This window comes from Malania oleifera, chromosome 9, assembly GCF_029873635.1.
Source record: "Malania oleifera isolate guangnan ecotype guangnan chromosome 9, ASM2987363v1, whole genome shotgun sequence".
Taxonomy (NCBI): Eukaryota; Viridiplantae; Streptophyta; class Magnoliopsida; order Santalales; family Ximeniaceae; genus Malania; species Malania oleifera.
The window spans coordinates 4,143,637-4,159,090 of NC_080425.1; the positions used below are offsets into that span (position 1 = coordinate 4,143,637).

At 34.9% G+C, this 15,454-nt stretch overlaps 1 protein-coding gene across 2 annotated transcripts; it reads right to left on the reverse strand.

Moving 5' to 3' along the window:
- Positions 1 to 299: 299 nt before the first annotated feature.
- LOC131164704 (APO protein 3, mitochondrial) lies at positions 300 to 13,192 on the reverse strand. Of its 2 annotated transcripts, XM_058122112.1 has the most exons (4): positions 13,039 to 13,192; positions 11,861 to 12,082; positions 7,986 to 8,388; positions 300 to 1,496 (listed from the first exon to the last, which is right to left on the reverse strand). In XM_058122112.1, exons 3-4 carry the CDS (start codon positions 8,369 to 8,371, stop codon positions 599 to 601), a joined length of 1,284 nt encoding a protein of 427 aa, XP_057978095.1. In that variant the 5' UTR covers positions 8,372 to 8,388; positions 11,861 to 12,082; positions 13,039 to 13,192; the 3' UTR covers positions 300 to 598. The 2 variants fall into 2 exon arrangements, with proteins under 2 accessions (XP_057978095.1, XP_057978096.1); XM_058122113.1 differs by lacking the exon at positions 11,861 to 12,082 and having other exon boundaries at positions 13,039 to 13,183.
- Between the last annotated feature and the right edge of the window lie 2,262 nt (positions 13,193 to 15,454).

A 15,454-nucleotide genomic window follows, 5' to 3' on the forward strand; every position in this document is an offset into this window, starting at 1 on the left:
ATGAACTTGGGCCATGGCATGCTCTACTCGTATTTGTTTGGAGCTACTGAATGAACCATCCTCATTTTACGAGATGAATCCTAAGAAAATCATATCATTTATCACTAGGAATTTATTCTCTTGATCTCATTTTCACTGACCGTGTTGCCACCTTCCTCCCTAATTTTCTATACGCATTTTTCTAGTATGCTTAAATAATATTACTTTTGTCACATTTCAAAAATAAATTCAGTCTGAATTAGTCAGTTAGTATGCTGAATTCTCATCGCTGTTAACTATATTCCATAGGAACAACGAAGTAGGCAACATTCACACAATTTTCAATTTTTTGGGCTCTCAACTGTCCCTGCACTGGTCGAATTACAACAGCAAAAACAGAAATAGGAAGAGAAGATTACCTTTGTAAACTATTTTATAAAACCATTCACTGGAAAGATCTACACAGATTGCCTTTAATTCATCATTGGAGGGAAGGAGAAAAGTGAGGAAAGCCAGAAAAACAAAGTTGGTCATGGGGAGTAAAAATGACGAGGCAATTTCGGGTGTATTCAAATGTCCGGTTGATGATGTATGCCATCTATCTGCAAGAAACACAGGGTCAGGCAACAAGATCAACTTCATCACGATCGGGAGGAACCACTTCCAATCTCATCATACTCTTGTATTGATCTGGAACAGGTGCCCCTGCCTGAACACACACCTCGACTGCCGCTGGAGCCTTGCCATAATACCTCTTCAGGTTGTTAGCCAAAACAGGTCCCTGTGGGTCTCTCACATGCCAAACATAGTTGGGGCCGACAAGATCATCTATAGTTGCTTCTTGCCAAGCATGCAAACCGTTGCGAGACTGGTGCTTCGATGCCTTGCACATCCTTAACTTGTGTCCCTTCGGACCCACCTGAACCTCAGGACAATATCCACAGGTATTCACAATGTATTTTTTCATCAACTTCTTTGTTCCTGATATCATTTCTGACCATGATTCTAGTGTTAAAATACTTAATTCCCTCAAACTATTTATGTCCTCATTGTTAGACTGTGATACAAGATTAACAAGATACTCCATATCTGGACTCGTATCAAAATTTTCTTCAACCTTCGCCCTTTCACCGGACTCTGCGAGGAGATTGAGATCCTCATAATATGAGTTTCTATTCATGTCATCCTTTTGTGTCGCCAACTCAAAATCAACAATTCTTCCTTCAATACAGTACACTGGTTTCGTTCTTCTCCTTGTAGGGTACTTCTCAAGTTCTAAACCAGCCTGTATACAGAGCTCAACAATGGCAGTTACTTGCTGGACACTAAACCTCTCATCATGCCCAACTCTTGGTTTCCCGACACGATCATAAAGATGGAAACACTTGGGAAAATAAATCATATCATGGACACCACCACTTCTCCAAACATGTGTAGCACTGCGGAAACCACTCTTTGGCCCAGTACAGGTCCTGATTTCATGACCCACATGGCCAATGTGAACCTCAAAGCAAAACCTGAAAAGAGGACCTCATACAAATTAACAAACCTAATTCAGAAGTACTTAGCCTTAACAAGTTTGAGAGATTTAATAATGGCCATTAATTTGGTGCATTTCTCCCCATTATTTCTGCAGACCCGGGGGAGGTGGGTGGATCGGATAAGGATTTTTTAAGAATAGAAGAAAGGTATAAAATAGAATGAAAAAGCATCCAAGGGGGAAAAAAATGCAAGAAAATAACATAAAAAAAATAAAGAAAAACAGCCATTTGAAATAACACCATAAATTCTTTGCCCATCACTCAAGGAAACATCCATATGCATAATGAGAAACCAGGACAACGACTCAAATTCAAGACATCTTCTATTTTTGAGATCTCTGGATATTCTTGTAATTTTTATTATTCTACTTCCAAGACACTTTACTGTTGGTAAATTATTAGGCCATAAATTACTAGGGTTTGATAAATTAGGAAAATAGCACCTAAGCTCTTATGTTATTGCTTAAATGAAAGAGACCCTTAGGATTACATATATATATGGTGGGGAACCCTAGTACTATTAGTATTAGGAATGTAAAAAAACCCAATCCAAGTCCTTAATGGACTTAATCCTAATTGATTTGGAAATCCTAACACATTAAATAAAAATCTCAATTGATTTGAGAATCATAACATTAAATAGAAATTTCAATTGATTTGGGAATTCTAACACATTAATTAGAAATCCCAATTGATTTGGGAATCCTAACATTCTCACCTCCTTTAAGTCAACCTAGTCCTCAAAGCTGAGCAACAATAAACTCTGGGAAAAGATTAATAAGTTTCCCTAGTTGCATCTTCAGCTGGTAAGTGAGACTAGTGAACTAAAACTTCTATGATGCCTTGACTTTTATGTTTGACCACTCAGCCTTGTGGATGCACTTGAACCTTATCAGTAGGTGCAATATCAAGCAAGTGGCACTGTACAATAACTCATTCCCCTAACTTCTTCTAAGGCAAGAGACATGAAGAAATGGATGCACCTTAAAACCTATTGGTAAGTCAAGACAATAAGCAACAGTGCCTATACATTCCAAGATCTTATAAGGACAATAGAATCAAGGAGTCAACTTCATTGAAGAATGAACAGTCATAGATATCTGTCTATAGGGCTATAGCCTGAGAAAACCCAATCCTCTACTAAGAATTCCCTTTCACTATGATACTTATTAGCTTGTTGTTTGATATGAGCTTGAGTGGCAAGATTTTCCTAAAGGAGCTTAATCACTTTGCCTCAATCATGTACTCCTTGTCAACATGATCAATTATGGAAGATCCAACTAAATATCTAGCAAGGACAAAAGGAGCTCAACCATAAACAACCTCAAATGGAGTCAACTCAATAAAGGAATGATAAGTGGTATTGTACCACCATTTGGCCCATGGAGGCCATCACACTCAATCCTTCAGTTTGTTGCTAGCAAAGCAACAAAGATAGTCTCCAAGCACCTGTTAACAACTTCAATCTGCCCATCCTATTGTGGATGATATGTCGTGCTTATATCAATTGTGTTCCTTACAAATGAAAAAGCTCTTTCCAAAAGTTGTTGGTAAAGATTTGTCACAATCACTAACAATAAAGTGAGAATTTCATGCCATTTGACAATGTTCTCAACAAAAGTACGAGCAACACTTGTAGTAGTATAACGGTGAGTAATAACACAAAAATAAGCATTTTTTGTGAGATGATGCACAACAACAAAAATAGTACATTTACCATGAAGTCATGAACAGTTGGTAATCCCTCAATGAAATCCATGGAGTTATCAACCTAAGCTTCTTTTGGAATAGGAAGACACTGCAGAAGGCGTAGACTTGCCATTTTTTCACCCTTCTATGGTGGACAAACATCATATTCTGCCACAAATGTTTTGATTTCACCCTTCATTCCCTTGAGAAATGCACTTGTCGGTTCTAAGAGATCTAGAATGACCAGCAACTGGTGATGTGTGTGATTCTTTCAAAGTTGTAGTATGATTTGCTTTTGAGTTGAATTAGGCAATAATAAAATCCTCCCCTTATTCAGTGAGTTTAAAGACTCCCAAAAGCAAGGAGGGATTGAATTTAGCTCTTCTTGTAGCCTTTGGATAATATCTCTAGTCTCCGGATTTTGCCACCATTCCTTGCTAATTTGGTCAAGAGCTACTCATGCAAGTACAGAAATAACTACAAGTTCAAGTTGCTCAGCAGAAGTCGTGAGAGTGCATCTACTACCACATTCTCAACTCCCTTCTTGTACATAATCTCATGGTCATAGTATACAACATAATGACCCACTTCTGCTATTCCATGGAAGAGATTTGTTGATCCAAAAAATACTTCAGGCTCTTATGATAAGTTTGGGTTTGGAAATTCCGGCCAATAGAGTCTCCACTTTGTAACAAAGGGCTAGCATCTCATTGTCACAAATAGATGTACCAGTGTGGGATGGAGAAAGAGGCTTACTAGTGAAAGCAATGGAGCATCCATTTTAAATAAAACAGGATCAATGCGAACCCCTGATGCATCAAACTCAAGATGAACAGCTTGTTGAAACCTAGCAAGGAAGGAATAGGAGTTGTGGACATTGTGTGCTCAAGTTTGAGAAAAGCTTGTTTAGCTTCCTCACCACATCTGAATGTGCATCCTTTTTCAGTACAGTGGTCAATGGTGCACCAATCTTTTCATAATCCTTGACAAACTTGGGGAAGTAACCAGTCAAGCCCAAAAATCCTGACAGCATTTTTATTGTTTGTGGAATAGGCTGGTTTGTCATTGCTTGTATTTTATAAGGATCAACAGAAACCCCTTCTTGGAAAACAATATGCCCAAGGTATTCCACAAGCTGTCAAGCAAAGTTGCATTCAGATTTCTTGACAAACAAATGATGCTCACGAAGATTGGTGAGTACAATTCTCAAATGACATAAATGATCTTCAAGAGATGAACGATGTATCAGGATATCATCAAAAAATATGAGAACAAACTTGCGTAGGTAAGGTCAGAAAGTGTCATTCATGAGATTCTGGAAGGTGGAAGGCATGTTGGTTAACCCAAAAGGCATAACCAAGAACTCATAATGGCAATCGTGAGTTCTAAACACAATCTTCTGAATTTCATTCTCATGTGCCCAAATCTGGAAATAGCCTGATGGCCCTAATCTCAAGTCAAGTTTGGTGATATCCTTCACAGTGCTCTTGTTTAGTGCTCAATATTCAACACACATCCGCCAAGAACCATCCTTCTTCTTTACCACTAAGACACGAGAAGCATATGTACTGACACTTGGTTGAATTATGCCAGGATCTAACATTTCTTTCACTATCTTTTCTATTTCTGTTTTTCGAAAATAAGGATAGCGACAAGGACAGACTGGCAATAGAGGAAGGCGGTGATCATGCGTTTGCTAAGGTGGCAATGCTTGGGGCTCCATGAACAAGTTAGAAAATTATGAAAATAGAGATTCTAGGCCTTCATCCTGGCCAGATTGATGTTGTAACTCTGTTGCTCAAAGTTGTACCAAGCAGCCATGTCACTCCTTTTTAAGAAGCTACTCCATACAATGGCCAGAAATTGTAGCAACATTAATACAAGATTTGCCTTTAAGAGTCATTCTCAGGCCGTTCATGGCAAACTTCATAACCAGTTTAGAAATATTTCAAGCTACATCACCTAAATTTTGTAACCATACAATACCCAAAACCACTTCATAGTCTTTTAGTGTCAGTAAAAAGAAATCAACATAAAACTCATGCTTTTCATAGTAAGTTTAACCTTCGGACACTTCCCTTGACATGTCAAGGTCTTTCCATCTACAACCTTCAAATCAAACTTTTCACATTGCTCCACAAGATATGCTAGCAATTTTAGTATCCATGAAATTATTAGTGACACCATATCAATTAAGATAGTAACATCTTAGGAAGCCATTAATTTTCATGTCTAGCTGTAGCATGAACTAAAGAAGTGATAGATCTGAATCAACACAATCATCCTCAACCTCTTCTAGGTCCTCCACTAATTCAATCATAAAAAATTGTCTCTTTTTGCAATTATGTCCTCTATGTCACTTCTCATCACAATGCCAAGGCAAACCCTTTGCCAATTGCTTTTTAAGTTTGGTAAGAGGATGCAAGGAACAAGTAGTGTGATAGTGTCGCTGACATTTTGCTTGCTAATGATCTTGTTGGAGCAACTCCGTTCTTCTCCTAACTTCTTTTTTTCTAATCGGCAAAGGAAATTGCAACAGTCATAGTCCGTGGCTAACGCACTTTGACCTCATGCCAAATGTCAGGTAAGAGACCTTCAATAAAAATGCCAACAAATTGGCTTCCATTCCAATATTTAGTTTTTTTTTTATAGTCACTCAAATCGTGTCTGGTGCTCCAAGATACCACTAGTGTGGCATATTTTGGCAACCTCTCCATCAATATTCTCATATCCAATAAGCCCAAATAGGAGAACTAATCCATAAACAAATTCTCCCTATGAAGGCATTCCATCATGAGCTTCAAACCAGTCATACCGTTGAATAGCATCATCATCCATACTAATAGCAACAACCTCAACTTTAGGTGTTTCTAGAGTGTAGTGAAGTGAAAGTATTTTTCAACCCTAGAACCGAACTAGCGGGGTCCTCACTATCCCACCAAAGAAATTCTTCACTATCATACAAGAAAGACCATCATCACACTCTCCTTGTGACCTCCACACACTTGTGGCGGCTTCCTAAGATTAGCTGGCATAGACGCATAATCTTCTCTCTTTTTTGTGGCAAGATGCACAGAGTATTTTAGAGAGGCATGCATGGATATCTTCAAATTGAAGATTAAACATATTGCTAAGTTTAGCGTTAGCCTAGCTTCCATCTGGGACTCCACTGAATTTTCTCAAGTCATAGCTATGAGCAAAGATCAAGAATTCCAAGATCTTGATTTTGTTGGTGAGTTAACAACATCCATAAGAATGTCGGTTCTAGCACCAAATGATTAGACCCTACAGTCTTATGAATGCTCCATCCAGGAGCACCAAAAAACTGCAATAGAACACAATGCAAAGAACTTTAACCATTTTGCTTCCACTAGAACCTTAAATTTAATTACACAACAAAAAAAATCCAAAGAGGAAGGACACACTCGCTGTTAATAATAATAAGCAAATATAATATCCCACATGCTCTAGGATATGAGATGGCTCAAAAACAAATGAGCATCGTCTCACCACTACAATACCATAGAACACATAGATTCGAGGCCAAGGCTTTATTTAGCCTCCTTTTCTACAACAATTCATTAGTGTTGATCTTATTTGTTAAGGTCTGATATACATTGTTGGCCCACAACCTAACAGCTTAAGCTTTTAGGTAAAGCGGTATTCTAACATGTCAGAGGCAAGTTGCCAAGAGGTACTGAGTTTTGGTCATGTTGCCCGTTTTTATTGTTTGCTTGTTAAGAAATATCTTCTTCCCCATAATGGGTGCTGCTTATCATTTGTTCATCTCTCCACATGCTATTGGGTTGCATATGTAGGGGAGTGTTAAGGCCTAATATCCATTATTAGCCCACAACCTAACAACTTAAGCTTTTATGTTAAGTCGTATTCTAACATTATTAAATGCAGGCCCAGGTAAAAACCTTAACTTGGGAAGACACATTAGCTTGCGAAATGATAGGAATTAAATTATGATCATGAATAAAATGATAGCTAAATATTTGCAAGAAAACAAATTGAAAGTGTCCAAAACACCTTAGAGACCTAATATTGTTCTTTACGTGCCAAATCATTGTACAAGTCCCCACACCATAATTGATTATCACTTCTCAGCCTCAAAATAAAATGTAGTTTCCATTCTAAATCAAGAAGTCTTAAATGCGCAAGATACTATTGCATCACCTCCTCTACCCATTTAATATTCTTGGAAGCGACATTTCCTCGTCACTTGCTATACCATGTCCAATAAATTACACTTTTGAAGGAGTATCCCTAGAATAACATCATATCAAGAACAAAAGGAAAGGATACAATTAAAAAGAGAATGAGAAATCCTTCTTCCCAACATGAAATTCCTCTTTACATTTATCACCTATGATCAATTTCCAGAGGGCTAATTCACACGTCACTCTTAACTTTATTGAGAAACAGTCTACTATCTCATGTCCATAATTCTGACCAGTAATTTACCAAACAAAATTTCTCTCCACTCGTTATATCTCCAAAAACAATTTCCTGTTAAGACTCATTCCTTAACATTCATAGTTGAAATCCTAATCATCTTCTTCTAGGAGATTCTTCATTTTAGATGATAGAAGAACTTCCAGAGAGAGAGAGAGAGAGAGAGAACTTTCACAGGAGGCAGCACATGATAGTGGGTGTCTTCATATGTTTGTTTAGCCCTGGAAATAAGTAATATTTCCATGACAGGGCGATCCCCCATATATCATTTGAAGGTAAATGAGAGATGTGAAGACAAAGTTGGCAATGAATTACCTGCAGCGCTTGACAGGAATGACCTCAATGAGTTTGGACAGCCCAAGGAGGAGTGATTCTCGGGCTTGATAGACCCTGTGAGCCACGTGCACAAGTTCAGGGACAAGGAGGCCATTGTCAGGAGGTTCTTCAAGCATCCTACACGGCTGAGCCTTTCTAGCTTCTCTCTCCGCTTTGGCCCTTCTTATCAAAAGTTTCATGGGTGTTGGATATGGTTTTCTCTCAGACTTTCTCCTGCGAGGCTTTGGTACATCTGCATACAGTGGATCATCTACCCAACCTTCTGCTCCCAAGTTGAGCATTCTTGTGGAGATGTAAAAATTTTTTTGACTTAATTGGCATTGCAATCCCTTGAGAGAAATGTGTGATACTATTCTTCTCTGCATCTCTTACTGTTTCCTACCTGTGAAAATTTTTGTTTATTACAGTACCATTAACCGAGTTTCTTTAATACACACACACACATAAATAAAGAAACTCCAAAAGGATATTAAAATTGAAAAGGCAAATTTAGTATGAGAGCATTCATCAAAGAAAAAAATCCCTAGGAAGCAGACAAAAAAATCCCTAGGAAGGAGACAAAGCCCCAACAACCAATCATAAATTGGTAGTGGATGTTTCAGTAATGTAACAAATAAACAAAATAATCCATATTTCAACACCACATTTGAACAGATGGTAGTATAAAATAGTAGTGGGCAATTCTGTCTTATGCATTAATAAAATGACAACGGAGGCCCTAAACCAATCAAAGCCACATCAATATAATACACACACATTTATTCCATAGATGTAGTTTTAGTGAATGTTGCTGTCCACAGATTCCTGTTCTTTACTAGCACTACCATTAAATCTGTCAGTATGTTTTCTTGACTCAGGATCCGATTTGCTGGAAATTTTTCATTACAACCAAAACTGAATGGTGGTAGACCAGGTGACTGTGTCAAAGTCATCTACATAAACCATGCATGAACAATGATGTAAATAAATCTTAGGCATGAATTATCCTGATAAATATCCATGTCTTGTAAGAAAAAAAAAAAAAGGAGAAAGAGAGAGAGATCATCAACTAAGAAGCAAAGGAAAATAGAAAGAGAGAGAACAGTTTCTTAGCCTATGCTATGTGCGTAACACCTACATTAGCTTGGTTTTCTGCTGTACAAAACAGGCTTTATTTAACTGAAATAGAACAGTTGGATCATTTAAAAACAAACGAGCTACACCACCCAAACAAAGTGAGACAGTTGGCTTTGCTTTTCTATTTAGACTGTTTCAGGAAACATGAATCAAAAAACATTCACAATGAAGCTCTTCACAGCCATATTTGCTTGGTTTAGGAGTACAAATTGTTAGATATGGATCAACAAGTGCAGAAGATTTTTAGAACTTATTTAGTTTAGCACTTATTATCAGCATTTATCAAATCGATGACTTTCTTTCAGTTCAGCATTGATTAGTAAATGTTCCAAACAATCCTAAACTATTTTTTACAAAAACTCATTGAATTCTACAAAATATAAACAAATATATATTTTTTTAAGGGCAAAAGATACTAACTTCCCCTGAGGTTGGCGAAAAGATGCAAACATCCCTTGAGGTTTAAAATTTCCACAAACCTCCCTTGAAGTTAGGAAAGATGCGGACCTCCTCCAAGTTTTCAAAATCCCATGGATCTCCCCTGAGATTTGGCAAAACAATGCAGGCCTCTTCTAATTTTGGCAAAAGGGCAAACAAGAAGGGCAATAAGTGTCCCAAAAATAAAATTTCAAGAGAAGTCCATGGAATTTTTAAACTTCTAGAGGTCCACGTCTTTTTGCCAAACCTCAAGAGAAGTATGTGCGATTATTGAAAGCTCAAGTTTGTATCATTTTCCTAAACCCAGGGGAGGTCAGTATCTTTTATTCTTCCTTTAAATATCCATTTAAGAAATCGTGGAGTAGGGAGACTTGTTCTCATATTTTCTGCATTGTCCCTAACCCTGGAGTATTTGGAACAACTTCTATGGTGTTCATAAGGAGAACTGGCTTTATCCACCTTTAGATAGCTCATATCTCATTCATTTTAAGGGCTTTGGCAAGAAGAAGAAAAGACTCTTTGGATGGGTGCAGCTTGTGCAATTATTTGGTGTGTTTGGTTAGAGTGTAATGCTAGAATCTTCAAGGGCTATATTACTCCTGCTAGTTTTGTTTTGTAGCAGGTTTATCTCGATTTCTTTGCTTGTTGCTCTTCCAACAGTCTTTTTATAGGAGATTTGAAACTGCATACCTTTGTTTCATTAACCTTGTGGTGTTATTGAATTTTCGGTCTCTTTGTTCGTTTTGACTTTTTTTGTTTGATTGTGGCATGATTTGCTCTCTCCCTTGTATCTTCTTTCTCTAAAAATATTACTTGTTCGTCAAAAAATAATAGTAAGTCATAAAACACTCAATTAACAACAAAAACTGATAAGCAGTGCTAAAAAATTTTCCAATTCCTCTCCTCTAAAATTATATAACTTTATCCACCACACACCAACCCCACTTAAATAAAAAAGGAGAGAGCTTCAAACCTTATCCCTTGAGCCCCAAGGGGCTTGAAGTTACTTTATGAATAAGAAAACACACACACAGAGACATAAGCAGATCAAGTCTTACAATTCTCATATAGAAATCATTAAAACAGAAAAAAACCTATCCACGCCCACAAAGGGGGAATAAAAAACCAATGAAATTAACATTGATATATGTTTTTTGAAAGAAATTTAGGACAATTAATTTTTCTCAAAGGCTTCCTGCCCTCTTGCTAATACAAATTCAAAAATTACTATGGGAAATGGGGCCAATGTTTTCTTCTGGCATAATGTGTGGCATGAGAACAGTAACCCTAGAGTTGTCTTCCCGTCCATCTACAGCTTAGCTTGTGACAAAAATGCCCTCATCAGTTATCATCTCCAAATCACTTATCAGGGAATTTTTTGGAATATTCCTTTCACTAGGAATGTAGCAGATTGGGAACTTCATGCACTCTCTAAATTCTACAGAATTTTCTATCAATTCCGTTACCAAAACATCCCTAATGAACCAAAATGGTGTTTTCACTGTTAAATCTCTCTACAAGGAGCTCTCTCGATGGGAACTAATTGCAAAAACTCCCCTTGGATTCACATTTGGAGGGCAGCAGCACCCTCATAGGTTGCCTTTTTTTGTTTGGAAGTCTGCTCATGGAAATATTTTAACCCTTGACAATCTGCAGAAAAGAGGGCTTACAGTCACAAACAGGTGTTTTCTCTTTATGGCGGATGCAGAATCAGTCAACCACATTCTTCTCCACTGCCCCTAGGCAAGGAACTTGTAGAATTTGGTTCTACCATTGACTGAACAGCAGTGGGTTACAGCAAATTCAGTTGGAAGGGAGATTTAGGCTTGGAAAGGCATCAAGGCCACCAAGGAAAAGCAAAAGGTTTTGAACGTCATCCCTCTCACCATCTTTTGGGGTGCTTGGAAAGAAAGAAATAAGAGAGCTTTCAAAGATACAACAACTCTGCTTCAGATCTACAAAGACCAGTGGTTTGCTGTTGTTTCCAGCTGGCTTAGTGGGCAAACAGTTAATGATCATGATGTAATCCTTGATGTTTGCAACACCCTTCAGAGTGGTCGGTGTTTTGTACCATGGGTTGGCACTCCCTTGATGCCTTGCTAATATATTTTTTTTCTTTACAAATCAAAAAATAATAATAATTATTGGAAAGCTGAATAATAATTTATTTCAATTTATGGCCAGGGGTTTCTTACTAAATCAATAGAGCAATCACCAATAATAACAATAACAAAGGACAAGAAACCCCTAGATTAATATACATATCCAAAAATTTATATTTTGCAGCTTAATAGAGTCACCTTCAGGTGATGAAAGGTCTTGAAACCCATTTGCACTGCCTCCTCAAATTTGCTTGCTCTAACTGAGAGAATCATAGTTTCCTGATAATGTAAGTAACTTGTCATGAGTGAACTGGGTCTTGAAACCCATTTGCACTGCCTCCTTAAATTTTCTTGTTCTAACTGGGAGAATCATGGTTTCCTGATAATATAAGTAACATGTCTTGAGGGAGCTGGGAGCTCCTGAAAAAAAAAACAAAAGTTTTAAGATCTAAAAGAAGACGAAACTCTAACTCTAGAGATAAAGACACGTGCAAGCTGAATGAGTGCTTGTTGAAGATATTTTGGGGGGTTAAGAATTCATCTTGTTGGTTTTTATATCTTTGAATGGAGTCTTCCTCATATATTTGACATGCACTGCCTGTATATGTTTTTACCCATATTCTGTAACATAAATTATTTATGAACAGTGAATGTGGCATTTCAATCTTGAATTCTTACTCAACAGATAGATGCTTGAAATTTTTTCTCCAAGATTTTCTCAATAAAATGGTAAAAGAAGAGTATCCATGCTAGAATACATATTTAACCATACTAGTTTATAGGATTGCTTGTTCAAAAGTCTAAAATACACATCCTGCGAATTAATCCTCGAAGAGTCACAGTTGAAAATACTGAGGACTCGTCCATGGTTTTGCATATATTTAACATTCCGGAGAACGCAATGTTAAATCTAAGAAACCTATTTTTCCAACAATTCGCCAACAAATGTCAACAACTGCTCCACGGATACAAAATAAAAATTACCAATCAAACCACCAGAACTCTAGCAACCACGTAAATTCAACTCATACACAACCAAAAAAAAAAAAATCTCATTTCAATGCCCACTTTTCAGGCAACACGCTTCAAATCACAATTACAAAAACGTAAAAAGAAAGAAGAAGAAGAAGAAGAGGATGAAGAAGTCCCCTTTTTTTTTCAGAAGACCATACTATGTGCAAGAATTGAAGCACTATCCGCATGCTAATGAACATCAAAACACATATGAAGCAGCTGAAATTACACAAGATCAAAACCCCAGAAAGAGAAAAAAAAATAGTTCAAAATTAGTAGCGAAAAAAAATAAAGAGGAGAGATTATCAGATGAAGGGATTGAGGGATAGTGAGTGTGTGCCGCATGAGAGAGAGACGCCTACTGTTGGTCAGATGAGAGAGGATAGCCAGCGAGAGCGGCGCGTGAGGGAGTGATAGCACCCCGACGTCTGCGGCAGGGCGGCCCTGCGGCGGTGAGAATGGAAGCGCGCGCTCGGAGTAGGTAGTGCGTCTGCGAGCAATAACAGTGGAAATTTTACTATTTTTAAATGTTTTATGCCGTTAAAAATTAGAAAAACGAAAATGAAAAAAAATTAAAAATTTTGAAAAAGAAATTAAAAATTTAGCATTTACAATATTAATATAATTAAAAAATACTCATTTTCATCTTTAAATTAAAATATTACAAAAATATAATTAAAATAATAAAATTACAAATAATACATATTAAAATAATTACTATAATAAAAAATTATTATAATTATTTTACTTAATCGTTTTACTTTCAATTTAATTTAAAATAAAAATTTTATTAAACATTACAATTGAAAAATAGTAAAATTATTTTGTAATTGGTTTTATTGTTATTTTTAAAAATTTATGTATATTTTTATATTAATTATACTTAAATTCATACGATTATTTAAATTTGATTTTAATTAAAAGTATATAAAATGAATAATTTAATCTAAAAAATATATTTCTCAATATAATTTTTGATAGGTTGTCAAAATAATTGAAAATTATAGAATATGATTTTCAGTATTTTAGCAGTTAACTAAAAATCGACAATAAAAATAAAAAATTAACAACAGAAACAAACGCATTTTTATAATTTATTTTTTTATTATGGAGAAATAAAAACAAAAAAATGAAAATAGCAATGATACCAAACATCCCCTTAGTTTTTAAAGAATTATAATTTTTTTATTTATTTTTAAATTTTATATTACAAGGTAAAACATAGGAGTTTGTTCTCAAATATTTTTTTTATTTTTTATTTTAAAATTTTAAAATAATATCAAAAAATATATTTTAATTAAATTTTCAAAATTTATTTGGGATATTATTGGGATCTTAGATTCAAGGTTTGAATTTAGATTTTGTATAAATTTAGAAGAAATTTTATATATAATCTACACCAATTAAAGTTTAAGATCCGAATTTCATACTCTCACGTGTAAAGTAAGAGTTAAGAATCTACAAAAATAATGAAAAGATGTTTTTTCAACTTTTTTTATGTAAATTTAAAATTTTGGAAAATAAAGTGCATTTTTTTTTTTTAAATAAAACTATTTCCACAAATAAATAGTATTAAAATATTTATTTTTATTCCTTTATTTCATAAAAATATTGCAACAATGAAGAATTAGCTAATATTTTGTAATTTTTAAAAAATTAAAATAAAAAATAAAAAGTGTTTTCTACCATTAAACAAACCCTAAATTATCCTATCAGCCCCCAAAAGACGTCCTCTATTATGTATCACTTTCCCAAAATTTAACGGCTTATTTGGTTCGACAAAATAGCTATTAATTGAAATAAAATAGAATATAGTTTAAATTTTAGGCATTAATGGAATAGTTATTCCTTATATATTCTTAACTATTTTATTCAATGGTAAGAAATGAATAGACATTCCAATGATTAAATTTGGGAATAATGATTCCTTGTATATTCTTTATTATGCACTCATAAAACGTTTGACACTGTTATTTTCTTTATAGAAACAACATAATTTCTTATATAACTAATTACAATTAATCCACTAAAACAAATTTATTCTTAGTAATAAGCATTCCACAAACCCATTTTGAAAATTTGAGAAATATGAATGGGGAAAGATACTTGCTTGTGGAATTGAAAAGCTTCCCTTCAATTTTCCTTTTCACTAACTTAAAATTAATTGTCACTTGGCATTTGCTAGAATTATAAGTGAAAATGTGAAGCATTCACATTCAATCAATTAAAGGAGAAATTATACTTGGCACCTTCACCTCTACGTGTTCTTGTGTTTATATTTTAGATGTTAAATATGTGACAAATTGATCATACATTTATTAATATTGAACATATAAAGAGAAAGATTTATTTTCAATAGTAAGCAAATATACGGACAAAAAAAAAAAAAAAAGAGGTCTGTTTATAGTTTGCCCAATTAAAGAGCTTGAAATGAGCTTCATTTGCTTCTTGAATATGAATTTTGGTACTTCAATTTGATTTTTTATGCATTTAAAAAAACATACTCTACACATAATCCATACAAACTAAAGTCCAAGCTCCAAATTCCATATTCTCATTCCTAAAAAGTTAGAAATTTTAAAAAATAATGAAGAGATGTTTTTTCAACTTTTTTTTATAGGAATTTAAAAAATTAAAAAGTGTGGCATTCATGTAATTATTCAAAAGTTAGAAATAAAAAATAAAATTATTTCGACAAGTAAATAGTACCAAAATTTCTTTATTATTACTCATTTATTTTATAGAAATATCATAAAATTTAAAATAAATAAATAAATA

Bases quoted from the DNA above. Each gene is read 5' to 3' on its own strand.
- LOC131164704 (XM_058122112.1), bottom strand. From the start codon at position 8,371: ATGCAGAGAAGAATAGTATCACACATTTCTCTCAAGGGATTGCAATGC. The intron at 1,497-7,985 runs GTAATTCATTGC...TCCTCTTTTCAG, and splicing joins ATTCCTGTCAAGCGCTGCAG to GTTTTGCTTTGAGGTTCACA.